The 20453-nt window shown below is 43.9% G+C and overlaps 1 protein-coding gene and 1 long non-coding RNA gene across 2 annotated transcripts; one reads left to right on the top strand and one right to left on the bottom strand.

Annotated features, from left to right (window-relative positions):
* Positions 1-4411: 4411 nt before the first annotated feature.
* Positions 4412-6565, bottom strand: LOC139583180 (uncharacterized). Its single transcript, XR_011676503.1, has 3 exons — positions 6485-6565; positions 4569-4604; positions 4412-4450 (listed from the first exon to the last, which is right to left on the bottom strand). It is a non-coding gene; the product is annotated as an uncharacterized lncRNA (long non-coding RNA).
* Positions 6566-6735: 170 nt separating this feature from the next.
* On the top strand, positions 6736-18130 carry LOC139583179 (uncharacterized). The gene is made up of 21 exons (XM_071414007.1): positions 6736-6923; positions 7024-7082; positions 7183-7263; positions 7355-7479; positions 8092-8235; positions 8498-8596; positions 8697-8858; positions 9010-9109; positions 9308-9528; positions 10198-10354; positions 10526-10749; positions 11064-11184; positions 11455-11651; positions 11766-11880; positions 12078-12247; positions 12344-12441; positions 12585-12715; positions 13064-13253; positions 17609-17750; positions 17849-17945; positions 18015-18130. The coding sequence occupies exons 1-20, from the start codon at positions 6901-6903 to the stop codon at positions 17927-17929; spliced, it is 2640 nt and encodes an 879-aa protein (XP_071270108.1). The 5' UTR covers positions 6736-6900; the 3' UTR covers positions 17930-17945; positions 18015-18130.
* The last annotated feature ends 2323 nt before the right edge of the window (positions 18131-20453 follow it).

Raw genomic sequence — 20453 nt, 5'->3', positions numbered from 1 at the left:
TGTTGTTGGCCGCATCAACTGCGGAGACCTGTCTACAGGCAACTGAGCTCCTTCTCAAACATGTGGCCGATAAGGGATACAAAGTGAAACGAGAAAAAGTTCAATGCTGTAGAAGAACCGTTCAGTTTCTGGGAAGAGTACTCTCTGGAAGAGGTCAGGCTGTGTCATCAGCCCAGAGGACTTCTATCCTGGAGCACCCAAAGCCCACAACATCTCTTGTCATTTCTTGGACTCACTGGGTATAGCAGAACTCATGTACCAGAATACTGCTTGAAAGTTGAACCACTCAGGGCCATTCTCCGAGAGGCAGGTAACAGGAACCTCACAGCCAAGCTCACTTGGACCACAGAAGCCGAAGCTGCTTTCATTGCACTGAAACAAACCCTTGCCCAAGCTGAGGCTCTGTCCCTGCCTGATTACACCATCCCGTTTAGGTTGGATGTTTCCGAACAGGATGGGTATGTTCATTCCATCCTTTATCAGAAACAAAAGGGGGAGAGAAGAGTGTTACATTACTACAGTGCACAATTGGACAACATTGAATGTGGCCAAACTGATTGTGCAAGACACATTGCTGCCCTGTCAAAGGCAATTGGAAAAACTGCTCATATCGTTATGAGACACCCTCTGGAGATCAACACAGATCATGGAGTGACCGCCTTTATTGGCTCTAAACTGTTCACCTTATCGAGCAAAAGGAAATCAAATATCACAAAAATGATAACAGCCAGACACATCACCTATGTGACAGAGGTGACCAACATGACTGATGGAATGGGGAACCACACATTTGTGAGGACAGGGCAGCAAAGCAAGTTAAGGTCAGAATGGACCTACAGAATGTCCCATTGAAAGGAACAGCAGAGACCCTGTTTACGGACAGCTGTTGTTACAGGTCACAGACACCAGGAGAAGGTAACATAGCATCATATGCAGTGGTGAAGCAAGGAGGAATGGCAGGAACATACGAGGTGGTAGAAGCAAAGAAATTGGACCCATCTGAGGCCTCAGCCCAGTTGGCCGAACTCAGAGCACTAAGGAGAGCATTGGAACTGAGCAAAGGAAAAAGAGTGAACATCTACACAGACTCTGCATATGCCCATGGCATTGCATACATTGATGGCCCACAATGGATGAGGGGCTATCTGACTAGCTCGAATGAACCCATAAAGCACAGACAAGAGGTACAGAGATTAATTGAATCAATCCAACTACCGACAAGTGTGGCCATCATGAAATGTAAAGGACACAGCAAGGAAAACACAAAGATCAGGGAAGGAAATGACATGGCAGATCAAGTGGCGAAGGAGGCAGGTGGCTATACTACCCAACAGATGATACAACGGACTGAAGAGACCCAAGATGAATTAACCATAGATACTGTGAGACAGTTACAGGAGGCAGCACATGTGTATGAACAAACTGTGTGGAAAAGACATGGAGCCAGAAGAGATCACCAAGGAATCTGGAGATCACACAATGGGAAAACGGTGGCCCCCATTAAGCTGCTCAGGTCAATGATACGGGAGGAACACAACAAAGCACATGGGGGTTGGAAGAGCGTGGCAAAGGCCCTGGAAATTGTGTGGTGGCATCCACACATGCAAGACATGACAAGAGAAGTGTCAGAAAGCTGTGAAATCTGCAAAGGTTATAACAACTAGGTTGCACTGGGAGCAGTGATTGGGAGTATTCCCATACCAGATGCACCTTTTCAAGACGTCACGGACATGGGACAAGACAACCGAGTTGAAGGGAAAAGATACCTGTTAGTGATGGTGGATAGGTTCACCAGATGGGTGGAAGCCATTCCAACTGCAAGAGAGGATGCTAAGGCAGTCATCAAGTGGCTAAGGAGGGATCTCATTCCAAGATTTGGGGTCCCTCGAATGATCCGATCCGACAATGGGTCCCACTTCAAGAACGAACACCTGAAGGAGGTCGAGCAGGCATTGGGGATCACCCATAAGTTTGGGTCGGTATATCGGCCCCAATCTCAGGGCCTCGTAGAGAGCCAACCAGACTCTGAAACGAAAAATGGCCAAAATAATGGCAGGAACGAAGCTAAAATGGGTAGACGCGTTACCTCTGGCTTTAATGTCCATGAGAAATTCACCTGGGTCAGACACACACCTTACAACACATGAACTGTTGACAGGGAGAAGAATGCCAGGTCCACCTGCTGATAACATGAGTTTGCCTAGACTAGACATTGCTAAAATCAGATACTCAGACTATATGCAGGCTCTAACCTCTCTTGTCAAAAGACTGTCCAAACAGGTGGTGGAGGTCCGAACTACTGCAGTTGAAACCACAGAAGAGAACAGAGACATCCTGGTGGGAGACTGGGTGAGAGTGAAGGTGCATTCAAGGAAGTGGACAGAGCCCAGGTGGAAAGGCCCGTTCCAGGTGAAAGAGGTAGCGAGTCATTCCCTGAGGGTAAGCACTGAGCATAAAGACACGTGGTACCACCGAACTCACTGTGCCAGGTATTCAGCCCCAGGAAGAACATTAGATCAAGTAGGTGAAGACCTAGCCAAAGTACAACCATAGGATATGGGATGCTCAAGCTCCCTGTTGATCTCCATACTGTCAGGGCTAGTAACCCACGCGGCAGGGAGCATAATAATCAGTTTAGAGGAAGGGGAATCTCAGGTGCTAACTTTAGAACCCTGTAAGATATGGACATGGAGAAATGGGGCTAGGAGGATAGGGGATATCTGTCCGATACACATTCAAGGGGGTTGCAATGTATTGACGTCCTATGCTAGGAAACGACCAACTTATCTGTGTAATGGGAGGTGGTGTCCCTATTGGGACTATATGATAACTAATGTGGGACAGTTTTGGGAATGGAGGAGAGGCTACCCATATAAAATTGGGGATCCGTCTAAAACTGAGAGATTCTCAATGATTTGGAATTCCTCTGGAAGATACTATTTCTGTAAAGGTGATGAAATCCTACTAACCATCAAATCCATTAAGCTCTCTGATGCAGGTCTCTACACCCTAGGACAGGACAGAGCCGGAGCCGATACGATGGGTGTGTTTTCTATTAAAGTGTTGCCAAAACCACCGCAGCAATCCCAGATGAGCCAGAACCAGACACACTCCTCCGCCACTCCAGGACCCACTCCAGCCCCACCCACCCAGGCCTTTAACCCTGTACAGGTAATTAACATTAGGGATATGACGGATAGCGAACAGTTAGGTACTGAAACAGGATATGAGGGACGAGAAAACATGTGGTTGGCTTATATGAGGTATACCGCTAAAACATTGAAAAAACAGGACTGTGTCATCTGAGGTCATGCTAGGCCTAGTCTAGCCACTCATCCATTTGCTCTAGGTATTGGGGAAGGATGGAGGTGTGTAATGGAGAGTTTTTACCATGTCAAACCCAACTCCTCCCTTTGTAAGACCCTGTCACTGGTATTCCCGGAAGTCTCTCCTCAGGAAGCACCATGGGGTGTCAAGGCATATGGAGGTAATTACAGTTGCATTACTGGTATAGGGCGAGGAATTGACTATGGGCGCTTGCCAGAGGCGGATTGTATCAGTAATGTGACCATTAATGGCACTTGGCCAGTAGATGGCCTAAATCAAACTAGAGGAGTAGCCGATGTTTGGTGGATGTGTGGTCCTAACAGACGTTTAACTCCTATCCTTAAAGGAGATTGGCAAGGCACGTGTGCACTGACTAGTATAATAGTTCCTCTAACTATCATTGATGTTACCGCTGAGCAGCTACTAGGTTCCACTCAGGAGGGATCTCAGGAGCAGAGTGAAGGGAGGCATAGGTGTAGCGCACCCTGGACTGAAGGTACTGTTAACATCCATACCAACCTCCTGGGAGTCCCCATAGGGGTTCCACCTGAGTTCCAGGCACTGAGCAGGAATGATGGTTTATGGCATTTGTTGCCACTTATTGGTTCAGTCATAATTGATGCAAGGCAGACCTCATGGATTAACTATATCTATTATAACCAGCAACATTTTGTTAACTACACCCGAACCGCACTAACAGGCATGTCTGAACAACTACAGGCGACCTCCAGGACAGCTAGGCAGAATAGGCGTGCCCTTGACATGATCCTGGCTAATCAGGGGGGTGTATGTAAAATGTTTGGAGAACAATGTTGCACGTTTATCCCTAACAATACCAGTCCGGATGGGAGCATTTCAAAAGCTCTGAGCGGGTTGGAAAAGTTATCTGTGGAGATAAAGGGTTTTGCAGGTGTGGAGGAGGGTGGACGGTTCCCCTGGCTGGGTGGTTGGTTTGGTAAGTACACTGCATTGATGGTTACTGGATTTCTGACCCTAGTAGTTGTATTCCTTATGTTAATGTGTTGTGCTGCTTGCATCATACCTTGTTTAAAGAAATCTGTTACAGATGTAGCGAAGGCTGCTGGTATGATGCTCCGGATGGAGATGCTGATACTGAGTCAAACTACAGGAGAAAGATGGGTCTGACTGAGGATGACCCTTGGTTTGCTGTGGGTGAGGTTGTCGTATAACAAAAAAAAAAATAATAATAATAATAATAATAATAAAAATAAACAATATACCGGTACTTTTTATCCAGGTCATTACGTTTGTCCTCCCTGTTGTGAAGGTTTGAAGTTCCCGGGTGGCAAGGAGGGAGAGACCAGGGGGTTAAATAAAAATAAAAATAAAATCTGTATGTAATCATGTTGTTGTGATGACACCCTTGGGGGTGTCAAAAGGGGGAATCTAAAACCCCACTGATGTTTTTTATATTGTTTTGCATAAAAATGATACATTTCATGAAAAAAAAAAAAAAAACGATCCTCCTGGTTGAAGGTTTCAAGGTCTTGGGTTCAACGGCAATCCAGTATATGGATATATAAGTTGGTTACAAAGAAAGAAGAAAAAGGGGGAAATTGTTAGGATTTATGATTATGCACTATAGCCTGCTAGCATATTGTTTGAAGATGAATATTGTTTTGTTACACACACACACACACACAAACAATACAGATGTGTGTGTGTGTAGGTGTGTAATGACTGACCAACACAGGCCATAAAAGCTGTGGTCAATCTGGAGAGGGGAGGGGTGCATCTCTCTAGGCCAACCAGTGCGGTTAGGGCACTGACTAGTACCATATTAGGAATTGTTTGAGTGAAGAATCAAGGGGGAGACACAAGACGGAGCTAATCTACCCAGCAACCAGATGTGGACAAAGGAAAGCACTAAGGGACTTGGACAAGTCCGGGTGCCACCAAAGGCGGAGCAAGAGTTTAAACCGCGCTCAGCCTCTACTATGATAGGCCAACTGGACGAGTTGGAACTAAAGCTGTCATAGTATAAGAACTGTTATTTGAGTACATTCCACAGTTCCCTGCTTTACCCTGCGTGGTGATACAGTGAACCCGTATATACGAAAATTGCATTTACCATTTATCGCTCGAGTTTAATTAAAATACATTCGGTGACTCTGAATCACATTTAGTCCTGATACCAGATTTGAACTGACGCAAATCTCTTTCACTAATAGCCGAGCTAGGTGTGAAACCCCCCCATCACAGACCAGATTTGCCCTAACAACCAATGTAATGCCTTTTCAAATAAGTTACCTTACACGTTATGTTGGCTGACAATTTGTTAGCTACGCTGTCCTTACGAACCACATATCATTACAGCACTATGTACCAGTATGTTAACTAACTACCGAACGTTAGTAGTTGTACATCAAACGTGCCAGTGTATTAACTATAGGCTAACTAGCAAACGTTTATTGACTTGATTATTCTCGTCATTCTTAGTTTAGCTACATGTCGTTGTGCTTCCTCAATGGACATGCGGGTGCTTTCGTAAATTCGCTCTGGCTAGCTACAGGCTGGACAATAGAACGAGTCAAAATTCACCCAAGGCTGAAAAACGGCCTAATAAGAACGTTGGCTAAGCTGGAACACTAGCGCGAGCCCATAGCAAATGAATGGAATCGAACATTCGCAGAGATTCTTTTGACTGGAGTGATGCTTAGGATTCCATTAAAGATATATCCCGTTTTATTTTACCACTACAGTCTGTTCACGAAACTGGAGAAAAATAACTAGTGTCGAAAGTAAACATCCGCACCTCGATGGTGTCACCGTACTTATGTCTGCGTAATGAAAAAGTAGGGTGAAAAAGAAAAAAAATATGTTCTAGCGATCGATGACAAATTAAATGGTGCCCGTGTAACAGTTTTACTTCTGTCCCGAACCAGTGACCCTTTGCACACATAGACAACAGTTACCCATCGCTCCACAAAAGCCTCGGCCCTTGCAGAGTAAGGGGAACAACTACTTCAAGGTCTCAGAGCGAGTGACGTCACCGATTGAACCGCTATCAGCGCGCAACCCCCAAACTAGCTAGCCATTTCACACCGGTTACACCCAGCATAACCCCTCATTCAATTACGCCAGTGGCAAACAGTGAACTTTGAGGAGCAGGAACAGCTATAGCCCTCAAACTCACCTCTGGATCTCAAAGCCAGTTCCACCGCATTTCTTCATTGTTCTCCTCTAATCGGTTACTGATCTAGACCTGGGACACCAGGTGGGTGCAATTCATTATCAGTTAGAACAGAAAACCAGCAGGCTCGTAGGGCAGGGCAGCGTTTCCCAAACTTGGTGTGCATGTTGGTTTTTGTCCTAACACTACACAGCTGATTCACATGAACAAAGCTTGATGATTAGTTGATTATTTGAATCAGCTTTGTAGGGCTAGGGGAATAAAAAGAAAATGTGCAGCCCTTTGGGGTTCAGGTGACTGAGTGTGGGAAGCCTTTGTCATAGGGTAAAAGTTGAATACCCCTGGGCTGCAGGCTGCACACATTGGGTCAAATATTAGATTCTGTAGCTGTGTATTTATCGAAACAATTCTGTTCTACAATGGTTCCTTTCCTTAGCTCAGGGTAAGTAGTAGCAGGCCTAGAAGAGTCTTATGCCACGCAAACATTTGAGTTGTGCTCCCTCCTTTTAATCAATCATAATAATTTGTCAAATGCCTTACAGGTTGTTTTGCCTATTGTTGGCAGCTGTGGGCATACAAGCACAACAGACACCATCTATAAGTATGTATTTTGCACCCTGCAATTTCAAGCACTAAGCGTTTGACTATATACATATATATATATATATCTTTTGGTTTTTAACTAACCTTTCCCATTCCAGATGACCTCAATGCTGAATGCCTTGGTAACGTTATTCGTTTGAGTGTCGCACCTCTTTTTGAAGAGGTTGACGCTGTCTTCAGTGAGTTTGTCTCTTATGATTCTTCTTTCATAATTCATGGATTGATATTGTTGGTCAACTATTGTGTTCACACCATCTCCATCCCTTCCAGATGACACACAAATCATAAACCTGACGCCTGGCCTTGCTACTCAGTGTGGATTCAGCTTTAAATTTGACCCCATGGGGAATGCCATGTTTTTTGCTTCTCTTCAAAACTGCTTTTCCCAAAACATGGTAACCCTAAGCACTGTAGTGTTTGCTTGAACTTCAAATGGACAGTTTGCCTTTCAGTGTCACTGCATTTGCAACCCATAATGTAGCAATGTCATTTTATTTAACCTTTGACATGGAGTCATGCTGAGACCAGGCTCTTTTACAGATGAGCCCTGTATACACAAAGATACAAGTCAATATTTGCATCACTAGATGAAAAATGTAATCATTGAAAACAAATGCGTTCTTCAGTAAGAAGGTCCTCAATAAGCTTGAGTTGCTAAATCATACAATTTTAGAGCATGGAGGTTAGTAGAAGTACGGTGCCAAAAACATTTAAGCAGTTTTACCACCCCTGGGTCTGCTTTCTCTTACCTCTAAGTTAACGATGACGTAAGGTACAGCAGAAGTTTATGGAGGGCTTTCAGAGGGCCAGTTAACTTTCTGATACAGACTGCAGTGATGTGTACTACTGAGCTCTTCTCCTGTAGTGTGGCTTCAATACAGTGGCAGCTGCATTCATACAGGCAATTTTGCCACAGTCTATAGGTCATGAAGGTCAACTGAATTATTTGTTTTCTACTATATAATGAAAGGCTTTAATTATTATTTTTCCTTCCCCCTTCATTTTAGGATGATAAGATGTTCACCTTGGTCATGCAGTTCAGGCTGCCAGGAAACCACATGAATGAAGACCCTGTGTATAGAGTGGGCAAAACCTGTAGCTACACCCCCTGGACCTCCCGAGAGATTCTGTGCGACCGCAACTACATGGAGGCAAGTGAGCAGAGCATGCCCCAAAGGACATGTTTACAGTCGAGCTTGTCGTACTGCCTGTATAAATGATCTGTCTAGAGCTACAACTGTCCAGTGTTTCATTTCTTCTGCTTCTGTGACACAACGTAGAGGGTCTTGACTATCTCTCAATTCAATACTCCTTAATTTAAGGAGGCGAGTGGACAGCTTGAGAACTGGCCCTTGATTTCGTATTGTATGGGAGGGAGAAAATGCATAGGGAATAATGGCCTTTCTTCTCTAGGTGTCGGTCAGAAGGACTCTTCCAGACATCCAAACCGTCCCTGAACAGCCCACTGGAGGCCCGAAAGCAAGGAGTGGCAACTTCCGGAGAGGAGCTGAGGTAGCCATATTTCAGTTTCTGTAATTTCACTACAGGATGGCGCTAAACAAAATGTGTGTTTGACAATTTGTTTAATTCCTGTTTCCATTTCCTGAGACAGGCTGTTGCTTCAGGCTACCAAATGACAGCAGTCGTCTTTAGTCCTAGCAAGAAGGTCATGAGTGTGGATGAGGTCCAAAGAAAGGGCTATGCAATAGCCAACACTCCCACACGGCTGGTGTTAAGAAGCCCTCATAACGCAGAGGAGACATACCTCCAGAATGTAAGCTGACTTTCTCCACTTCCTCCATGAACTGGGTCATGTTCAGTAGAGCAAATATGTGGAAACGGTGGCCCTACCTGAACTCTGCAACATATTGTTAATACGGTGTGCCCTACTGAACACGGCTCTGGTGTGCTTGCCCCCTGAACAGGTAGCTGGGGTTCCGATGCGGGTGCTCTCAACCTCAACCTTCTTTGAGCAGAAGTGGCTGGTTACTCGAGTAGATGCCACGGCTGTTTGTCCAACACCAGGTTGAGTGTGAAATAATGGACTAACTTGGCAAATTAAGATCCTATGAACCCAGTTCTTAATTGGCTCCAGACAAGACTTTGATTTGTGTTCAGTTGGGGAAATGTTTTGGGATGAACTTTTTCCAAATAATGGCACATTTGTTTTCAGTTGCAAAATGTTCTGTTATGATGTGTACTTGGCTTCTTTTTTCACTGCAGGGGCAGTGGCCTTTACTCCAGAAGTGATCACCTGGTACATGCCCAAGCACATAGACCCACTTTTCTCCTCTGATGCCTTCACCATGTTGGAGGTGTACATGGGAATTGACGCTAAGAGGCTGGACACTGAGGAAATGGCTGCCAGAAACTACTCGGTTTTAGTCACAGAGGCTCATATTATTGTTGAAATTCCGGTGGGGGCGGTTGGCGGCTATTTCAAGGTCAGCGTTGGATGAGTAAAATGTTCCTGTTTAATTTCTAAATCAAATCTTATTTGTAGAGCCCTTTTTACTGCAGCAGTTGACAGTGCTTTGCAGTAACCCTTTGCCATCTCTCATGGGTAAACTCTTAGAAACGTTGTCTCGTGTAAAATGTTTGTTATTGAGCAATTGTCTGCTTAATCAGGCTAATATACAATGGATTGGTGTGTGTATACAGTCTGACACATTGGATTGCAAAATCGTGTGAATGTTGCATAAAATGACACTTAAACATACTCTACCGTTTGTCCTTCAGCAGCTTGAAATTTGAGACCAAATATCCACACTAAAGTATTGTTTACCTGACTTTTTAGGGAGCCGGTAGCTTTGCCACTCAACTGAATGCAACGTTCGGTTACACTCGGCTACTGTTTACATATTGTGCAAGTGTTTACTTTGCGTGGCGGTTGCTTTGAAAATACACACCGCCGGAAATGCAAGTTGACAACCATATGCCTACCAGCTCTCTAAAGTCGGGTTAACCGATATTGTCTTAAATTACAAGCGGCTGAAGGACGAACCACACAGATAACCGGTAAAGTAACATTCTGGCTTGTAAGGAACATTTAGCTGTTTTTGCACTCCACTTGTGTATTACAGCCTGAATGCATCACTCGTCTCCCTTTACAGAGCCATATTCAGGATGACCAGTACTTTGTCACTTACACCATTGAGCCCATGCTTGAGTTGCTGTGGATCGAGGAGGTCGCACACGAGGACACACGCTACAAAGTCCTCTTCCCTATCACAACACCTCCGATGGCCAGGCCTCCACAAGTTCGCAACTGTGAGTCTGGTTTAGTTAAATGGTGCCTATGGTAATTTGGGATGCCTGGGTTGTTCATTAGGCACAAAACAGAAGAAAATGTACTGAAACGGGGAGGCAATAACAAATGTCCATTTTCGACTTCCATTGTAGCGCATTTCAACATGTTTTCCTTTGTTTGCCAATGAACAGACACGCCCTTAGACACAGTTCCTGAGCAGGCAGTGTTTGTGCTTGAGTTGGGGACCTTCAACCTTGATGTGGAGCTGCTGAACATCACATTTCCCACCATGGTGCTAACTGTTGCAGAGTGCAACGCCAGAGGCTTCAATGTTCAGGAGCAGAGATCCCTGGACAACACCTTGAAGAGCTTCAGGATGGAGGTGCCCTTCTCAGACCCGGTGGTCTTTAAGGAGGTGTGTTTATGTTAAATGCAAAGCCACACGCAGTGATTTGTACATGCCCTAATAAGTGGGCCACCAACAAAATATAAATAATGGCGCAAGTGTACTTTGTATCCCTCATTTACTCAAGTGTTTCCATTATTTTGGCAGTTGTATGCATTCACTTGCCAATAGTGCTTGATTTAGAGGAATGAGGGCAACATTACTTTAAGTATATAGTTTGTTTTAATAGTCCCCATATGTACTTAGTTGTCACTTGATATTGAATAGAGTTCTGTTACAACAATAATGCTATCAATTGACCAATGCTTTCAACTTCACTACAGAGAAGGGCGGAACAAGGTGTCACAACCTTCACTCTTCAGCTGATCTACGGCCTGGTCGTCTTTCCAGAGTACGCTCCTTTCGCTCACTCTGCCGTTGTGGACGCTGTACTGCTGGACATTGGTATGTCTCTGGACTACGCCAAACTACTGTTGAATGGCTTCCTCTCGTTAATGATTGCAGTGAAAGCCCAACTAGCCATACTGTAGGTTTTTCCTATACGGTCTCTCTACAAAGAAAATGTTAAGCTTTAGAGTATTTGGACCCAGTGTCCTGTTCCTGGTTTGCCAGGATCGTGTTTATTCTGAAAACAAGGTTTTCTCCTTGGACAAGTTCAAGTAGTACCTTGCTGTTTTTTGTGCTTAATGAACACAACCCTGTTTGTCCTTGTAGTGCCACCCTCAGTCACTGGCAACTGTGATCAGGAGAACTTTCACATCACTGTGGACTACAGGAATCAAGATCCCTTTTTCGTGGTCTTGGTTGGCAAGCGGCTGCTTAACCATGAGCTTGCTCAACAGTATTTAACAGAGGGCGACACAGACTTCACCATCACGTTGCCCTTCTCTTCGCCGGACGCAGTGTTTGAGGTACGATGCTCTCCCAAAACATGTTAACCTAAATTGCTGCAGCTAGCCTCGCTTTCCTTACCCTGTATACATGCATACAATATTGGACTAATGAACTCTCCCATTGGTTCCCAGTCGGTTCACTCGTCCTCTGTCAGGAGCAGACTGGATGTGGCTCTGTTGAATCCTTACAACAACATGACCATCAAATACTTTTCCCTGGCTTGCAGCTTCCTCAAAACGCTGACTGGTTGGTTCTCAAACAATTACTTCCGATAAATAGTCGCTTGACATGGTTACCAAACCAGGGTTCCTTGCAAATACTGTGAGTCTAATAGTAGTGCCAGATGGGCATGGTTTGCACTTTTGGTGCTATTCCATTGGTTCTACTGTGCTCAATTAAGTGTAACAAATACAGAACCTGTCTTTTGCTCCCCCACCCCCAAGAGTGTTTCTCTAACGGAACGATGACTGCGCTGGCGGTCAAGGTGGCGTCTGCTCCCAGTCTGAACCCCGGTCAGCTGACCCTGAGCGACCCCGCCTGTGGTCCCACCTACAGCGACGATCGCTTCGCCTACTTCCACTTCACTGTCAACTCCTGTGGCACCACCAGGAAGGTAAAATGACTATTACCCTGAGGTGATGGGTACTGTGTATTTACAGACTGTTTGCTTCTGCAGGCTGTAATAAGTCAATTCCCCTCTACTACATAGTTTATCAACAATGTCATGCTGTATGAGAACGAAATCTCCTTGCCAGATGAACTTGAGGTGAAGCTGAATGGCACGACGTCTTCAGAGGAGGAATATCAGTAAGTGCATTACGCATCACAATTTTAGAGTTTATAGGTTTTTTTTCTTCACCAATTGCTCAATACTTTGTATACAGGGGGAAATGTGCCTCTACTACCAGTGTGTCCACTGCTTGAAGTTTACCCTACATCCCTCTTTTTAGGTTAAAGGTTTCCTGCTACTATGTGGTCAACATCACTCGCACATTGGCCTTCCTCACCAGGCCGCGTGATAATGAGCCTTTTGCCGAGACTGGGACGGGTCGACTAATGGTCAGAATGAGACTCGCTCAGGGTAAGCGTGCACAAATTCAGAATTTAAACTTGGCCTCATTCTAATCACTCCTGATGAACTGGAATATAGGATCTTGGAAGGTGTCCGTTACAAAACCCTTCCCAAAAATGTAAGCCATATGATATTACTCTTGCGTTCTGAGATCTACAGGTGTGGCTATGGAGTAACGGTGAAGAGCTGATTTGGGATTTTGTCAGAAGCCTCTGGTGGGGGGGGGGGGTGTTTGCTATAAATGGCTTGTGTTCATCAGGGCACAACAGGATATGATAAACGAGTGTTTCTTAATGGACAATTTGAGATGGTACCTCGCTGTTTTGTGCCCACCGGTTGTCTCGTTCTGTGTTCCAGACGCCTCGTATAACACGTTCCACCAGGAGGAGGACTATCCAGTGGTGAGGTACCTGAGACAGCCTCTGCACTTTGAGGTGGAGCTGACCAGGTCCTCTGACCCCAAGATAGCGCTGGTGCTTGACCACTGCTGGGCCACCCTCAACGAGGACCGTGACTCCCGACCCCGGTGGAATCTCATCATTAATGGGTAACTTGTTGTTTTTGGGCCTAAACAAGTGTTATTCCACAAGTGTGGTTCCTGAGTAATTAGCAACCTATCATGCTTGGCAGGCCATTTACTTTGGCTACCGTGGCTATGCCCCCATCCATAGGTAATGAGTGGTCACAATGGTTTGAGCTTAAAAACGATGTGAGCCGTATGCGGTCTGTCACCAGATCTCCACCCAAATGAACACTTATGGGAGATTCTGGTGCGTACCATCACATGTTTTATCACTGAGTGGTCCCTGTAGCATTGAAACAGAACGTATGACGCAAACAAACGACTCTAAACCGCGTTGTCTGAAACGCATCTAAACAAAGTTTTGTACTGATGAGAAATAAAGGTCTTCACAACTTTATTCCACCTTTGCTTGTAAAATATGTTATTGTTATCATCTAGTCTAAATAACAGACTTGTTTTACAATGTGCTCACCAGTGATGCGGTACAAGGGAGCCATGTAAATCTAGTTTGGAAAATATGGCAGCAATGTTTGTCAAGAAAGAACTCCCTAATCCCATTCACTGCGCCCATTGCCTGAGATCTTAATTTAGTTTGGCCACTTCAGCATGTGACAAATCTTTGTACTTGTTACGGAGTACACGTGACAAGTAGTTTACAATTAACAAATCAAAAAGCCAATTGTTGTCACCTCCCCAAATACAAGCCTAGCTTAACCGTAGCACGGAAGCTAAACAGAGTTGCAAGATATAGATCAATCCATTAGAGATACTCTTAATGATCGGCTATGAAAAGCCAACTGACATTTACTCCTGAGGTGCTGACTTGCTGCACCCTCGACAACTACTGTGATTATTATTATTTGACCATGCTGGTCATTTATGAATATCTTGGCTATGTTCTGTTATAATCTCCACCTGGCACAGCCAGAAGGGGACTGGCCACCCCTCATAGCCTGTTTCCTCTCGGTCTCTTCCTAGGTTTTGGCCTTCCTAGGGAGTTTTTCTAGCCACCGTGCTTCTACACCTGCATTGTTTGGTGTTTTAAGCTGGGTTTCTGTACAGGACTTTGCGATATCAGCTGATGTAAGAAGGGCTATATAAATACATTTGAGTAAGTCCTTGGGGGAAGGTATTGTGTAGAGGATGATGCAGGAAATATTACTAAGATGGGGGATTTATCAAGTTTTTCTAAGCTAAATACCCCTGGAAAGGGGGGTCTGATCTGGCAACCCTGAGGTACCATAGTTTACACTCTGATGCTGTGTTCAAATCAACTAACGGCTTGGAAGTCTTTGTCTTGAATGCACTGAAGTCTATGGGGGTACTCCGAGATCCCAGGTGTCTAAAACACCATACGTCAGTTGAGTCTGACAGACGCTTCCGTGATAACCCGACTGCATTGTATGGCGTTAGCTCATATTCGGTACCACCTTCAAAAGTGTTTTACACACGTGTCCATTACAATCTAGGCAAGAATCAGAATGCATGAATAAAACGCTAAGTACATTATACTTACGGTATGCTACAGTAGAAACGTTACACAGAAAATAAGGCACTTTGATAGGAATGTCCACAGTTATATGTAAGGAAGGCAATAAATGTGCCAGGGGGAAAGTTTGCAAGGCCTGTTCTGACTAGATGTGCAAATGTCTGTATGCTTGAAGGTAAGTTTGTCTGGCTCATTCAAATTCTCAAAAAGAAATGGTCTGCAACAGTGAAATGGGCTACTTTTGTGAATTAATGAGGCAAACTTAGAAGTTGAAACAGCCTATAGAAAATTAGCAGGTTGTGTGCCTTGGTTTGAGGTCAGCGTGGGTTAACTGTCCACATTTTGGAACGGTGAGTGCATTCTGACATCCCGCGCATAAAATAAACTACCGCTGGGGCGACTGAAGATATTTGGAAGTCGCGTGTGGAAAGGTTAAGACACTATGTTGGCGTTACCTACACCTTTTTACTCAATGTTATCATTTTGGTTTGCTACAGTTCAGTGTTGTGCCGAACTGCTGGTCAGTCGAATGGAAATTGAGAGCGGCTGGCAAGCTTGGCTTGCCTTTCCGATTGGTTTCATACAACTGCTCTTAACACTGACTGAATACTTGTTGCATTCAGGCACAAGTGACCTCTTGTGTTTAAAACGGTTATGCGCTTAACATAATGGATGGTTCACACGCCTGTGCAGCATGGAAGTTGATGTTTGAAACTGAATAGGATCAGTTGACAGGATCCCTAGAAGTTGATGCCACTTTCAATGGAATTTCCTGTCCTAGAGGAATGCGCTAATTGGGAGTTGCTAAACATGAACAAATACCACGGTCAAGTGTAGCAGCATCTTGCTAACCTTATTTAGCTAGCTAATGTGAATATTTAAAAAAATGTCAGACACAGCTGGGTTTGTCATAAGCATTGATTTGGGTGAGGACTTTGACACAGATGGACACCGCTGGCCTAATTTTTATCTTATCTCAAGAATTTAAATTGGGTAACCTATTGAAAGATTACTTATTTTTCCTACATTGTAATGGACACTGCAAACTTTGGTAGATGGGCTACAATGACTTTGCCTGTGATTATGCACGCTGCAAATGACACTTTAATTTGCGGGTGCCTTTTCAGTGTCTGGATACATGTTACACCAAGCAGTGTAGTGAAGCAACTTGATTGGTCAAAACCATTTATTTGGGGGATCGGGTTTGCCAAATGCTATCAAATCACGCAATTTTACAATTTTTATGAAATGGTCGCAAAACCCCAAATTCGGCACCCCCTATTTTAATTTGCTCCATGTGGACACAAGGCTCATCTGTCACGGGAGTAACTTTGCAGCGGTTTATTAAATCAAATGTCATCCTGGTGGGGGTGGTAGCAGTTTGAAAAAACAGGCTGAAAATGTTTTGTAGGTCATAGGAAAAGACACCACATTCACATGGCTGTGCACGAAATGGGCAGTTCAGATTTGTCACTTCAGCTGCAACTATATCATACTTGGCTTAAATCGTTGTGCTAAATCCTGAGAAAGCTCTGGCCGTCTGTCAGCTCTAGTGGATTTGTACCGGTGTGGGCGTTTGTCTCTTAATGTAACGTCTTCAGATTTCACAAATCCCTTTTTGCTAATATCTGTCAGTTAAACAGTAAATGATAAACCTCCCAAAGATGCAAATGACAAAAGTAGGCCTAAACTGTCAATGCGTAGGTTACTTTGTATAGTAGAGCTGCTCCCTTCACAGAAGTCCTCCACGTGTCAATCTGATGCCATGGGTGTAGAATTTATTTTGTGTGACCAATTTTTCCGACAGCGGAAGAATTGCTCTGGCGCATTGCATGAAATTCTTAATTAAAATGAAGTACTAATTTTGAAAATATGATACCGACTGTCTATTCGGCAACTTTGGTTAAACCACGGTCAATTGATCAATATTCAGGTCGCCTGTAGTCTGACCATTCTGGATCATTTAGAATTTGAAGAACCACCGTCTCACCACATGAGAATGCATTCATGTCAATGCAATTGAATATACCTGTTGGACATACGACGTAGACATTTGACATCCGTCATTTAACTAGCTATAAAAGCCATTGCAGTAGACAAAGTAATATTGTTGATGAGAAATGCTATGGCATTGCTAGTATGACCCTCCCTTGACGGTTTTTAAAAAATGTACTAAATCAGATTTTTCCAGGTCTGATGGGCCAAAAGATCAGAAATTAAAACCAACAAACCACTGTAGTGACGTGACCTTGAATTATCTGAGGACTGTTTAATTGTTACCCGACTCTAAATGAATCGTGTTAGGATTTGGGGTGGTTTTAAAGATGCCGTCTCCCGACTTAAACTCTAGACGGTAGAAATCTATTACATTGCATCCTTTTATGCACTCTGGCCGCCGGGGACAGTTCTGTCAGTCTGACACGCTCTCTGATGTCACTCGTGGCATGGCTACTTACTATGCACATTTTCTAGGGGACGTACTCTAACACGTTCAAAAGTGAATACTGGAACAATATTTCTAACCTAAGACTGGTCAGAGATAGAAAATGAATGTCATATTGCTTTTTAAAAAGGAAATACTGGAACTATATAAAAGTGCTCACACTACAGGTAGGAAGTCTCGAGCCTTTACATTGTATATTAAATGTTGGGGGTTTTCAAGACCGAGGTATAAGAGTTTTGGTGGGAAAAGCCTGTTAACAAAGACATTCCTTTAGTTCATACTGGAGGGGGAGAAGGAACCCACTTCTCCTGTCATTTACAACATGGTGTGAATTGATCTGATCCTCACAGGACAGTCATGACACCACCATAAGACTTCGTACACAAGGCGGTTGGGGTTTACAGTGTTTTCTTGTTCCTAACTTAGTCCCTCTCTCTACACTGGCAGTTGTGAGAACCCGGAGGATCCCTACCGTGTAGTCTTCCACCCGGTGGTAGCTGACGCCAGGGTCCACTTCCCCCCTCACGTCAAACGCTTTGAGGTCTATATGTTTTCCTTCGTCGAGGATGCGGTTGAGCCGAGTGGCCAGGTAACAAAGTTCACCCAACAATCTTTATAGGTTAATTTTGTGAGTGGCAATCCTCCCTTTTATAAATGTATCTGACACATCAAATCTTTGATTCCTAGGTCTTTGTCCATTGTGATGTGATCATCTGTGATGCTAGTAGTCCCTCTGGCGGCCCCTGTAGTGGACAATGTGTGGATTAGGACAACTCGAAAAGAGGTAGGTCTTGTTTTATGCTTTTCAGACCCTGTCAGACCATAACTGAACTAATAGGTTCTCTCTCAACAGGTCAACGACATGTCAAAGACCTCTTTGAGGAGCGTCATTTGTCTGTTTCTTCTGGATACATTCTTTGGGTGTAATGTCTTATTCTAACATGTCAAATAAAGTGTTCTATATAACAATTACGTTTGCTTTACTTGCGTGGCAACAATCCTAACCGTTGGAGCTACCTTAATTGTATCTGATTTGCGCATGTACTTTAGTGGATGTAGTAGGCTTGTCATCTGACGTGTGTCAATCAATCCTTTTGTAAGCATGGAACTCTGAACCATCCACCGGAGATGAGTTGCGCACCAATTTCCCGTCTAGGACGAACAATGGGTGTCAAAACAAAAGCTTTCCAATGTCCAGTAGGAAGAACTGACTCAATATTATAGCAGGTGGTGGTTTGTGAGGCCAGCAGGGCTGTGGTTGGATGCAGGCCCCAGGGAGCGCAGCAGTGTTGGTAATTTTCAACAAATTACAACTTTCCTTGATACCTCTCACTAGCTTGGTTTCCATCCAAATATAGACCTTTCTTTAATGATATGCATGTACATCTCAAATGTGGAGAGCTTGACTTCATCACTACTTGTTTTTTGTAAGAAGTGTTGACAAGCTGAATGTATTTAAAACTACTAGCGCACAGCTCGGACACCCATGCATACCCCACAAGACATGCCACCAGAGGTCTCTTCACAATCGCCAAGTCCGGACTACGGAAGGTACAGAGCCATGAATACGTTGCAATCTATTCCGCATCAGGATCAGATTTAACCTTTCTAGCCAAGGGATTCCGCTAGCAGAACACCCACAACATTCCGCTGAAAAGGCAGCGCGCAAAATTCAAATTTTTTAGAAATATGTGACTTTCACAAATTAACAAATCCAATACAGCAAATGAAAAACATCTTGTTAATCTACACATCGTGTCTGATTTTAAATGTTTTACAGTAAACACAACATATTTGTTAGATCACCACCAAATCCAAGAAATACACAGCCATTTTTCCCAGCCAAAGATGGTCACAAAAGCAGAAATAGAGATCAAATTAATCACTAACCTTTGATAATCTTAATCAGATGACACTCATAGGACATCATGTTACACCATACATTTATGTTTTGTTCGATAATGTGCGTATTTATATCCACAAATCTCGGTTTACATTGGCGCAATGTTCAGAAATGCCTCCAAAATATCCGGAGTAATTAGAGCCACGTCAAATAACAGAAATACTCAACTTTGATGAAAGATACATGTTTTACATATAATTAAAGATACACTTGTTCTTAATGCAACTGCTGTGTCAGATATTTTTTTACTTTACGGAAAAAACCATACCATGCAATAATCTGAGACTGCGCTCAGAAATACACAACATTTCTCCGCCATGGAGCCAACAGATACGAAATTACATCAATATTCCCTTTGATCAGAATGCAGTGCCAGGAATCCTAGTTCCACAATAAATCGTTTTGTTCGATAATGTCCAATGAGCTACTTTTGCTAGCACGTTTAGTTCACATGTCCAAACGCTGGCGCCGGTCCAGGGGAACTCGGACAAACTTCATTAAGTTATATTCCAGGTCGAATAAACTGGTCAAATTAAGTAGAGAATAAATCTTCATGATATCATATATCCAATAACTTTCCAACCGGAGCATTCGTTTTTGTCTACGGCGTAATGGAACACATGGCCATATCATGACTAGCGCGCGTGACCATGAACTAGCATTGCCAGACCACTGACTCAAATAGCTGCCATCCGGCCCCACATCACACTAGAGGCTTCATTCCACGTTCTACTGACTGTTGACATATAGTGGAAGGCGTAGGAAGTGCGAACAGATCCATATCTTACTGGGATGTGAATAGAAAAATCAACCAGCCCCAGAATTTCCACTTCCTGTTTGGAAGTTTGCCTGCCATATGAGTTCTGTTATACTCACAGACATAATTCAAACCGTTTTAGAAACTTCAGAGTGTTTCTATCCAATAGTAATAATAATATGCATATATTAGCATCTGGGACAGAGTAGGAGGCAGTTCACTATGGGCACGCAATTCATCCAAAGTGAAAATGCTGCCCCCTATCCCTAAAAAGTTAAAGAAACACCTTACGGAACAGCGGGGACTGAAGTGGTTCCTCCTTTAAAAGTTGGGAGCTTGCACCGCGGGACGACTTCATTGCTCCAGACCACCACAAGGGGGAGTTGGCGCACTGTGGTGGATGAATCAGAATTAGTTGGTCATTTATGAACATCTTGGCCATGTTCTGTTATAATCTCCACCCGGCACAGCCAGAAGAGGACTGGCCACCCCTCATAGCCTGGTTCCTCTCGGTTTCTTCCTAGGTTTTTGGCCTTTCTAGGGAGTTTGTCCTAGCCACCGTGCTTCTACACCTGCATTTCTTGCTGTTTGGGGTTTTAGGCTGGGTTTCTGTACAGCACTTTGAGATATCA

The sequence above is a fragment of the Salvelinus alpinus genome, chromosome 8 (genome assembly GCF_045679555.1).
Source record: "Salvelinus alpinus chromosome 8, SLU_Salpinus.1, whole genome shotgun sequence".
NCBI lineage: Eukaryota > Metazoa > Chordata > Actinopteri > Salmoniformes > Salmonidae > Salvelinus > Salvelinus alpinus.
This window is presented reverse-complemented; position numbering and strand designations above follow the sequence as displayed.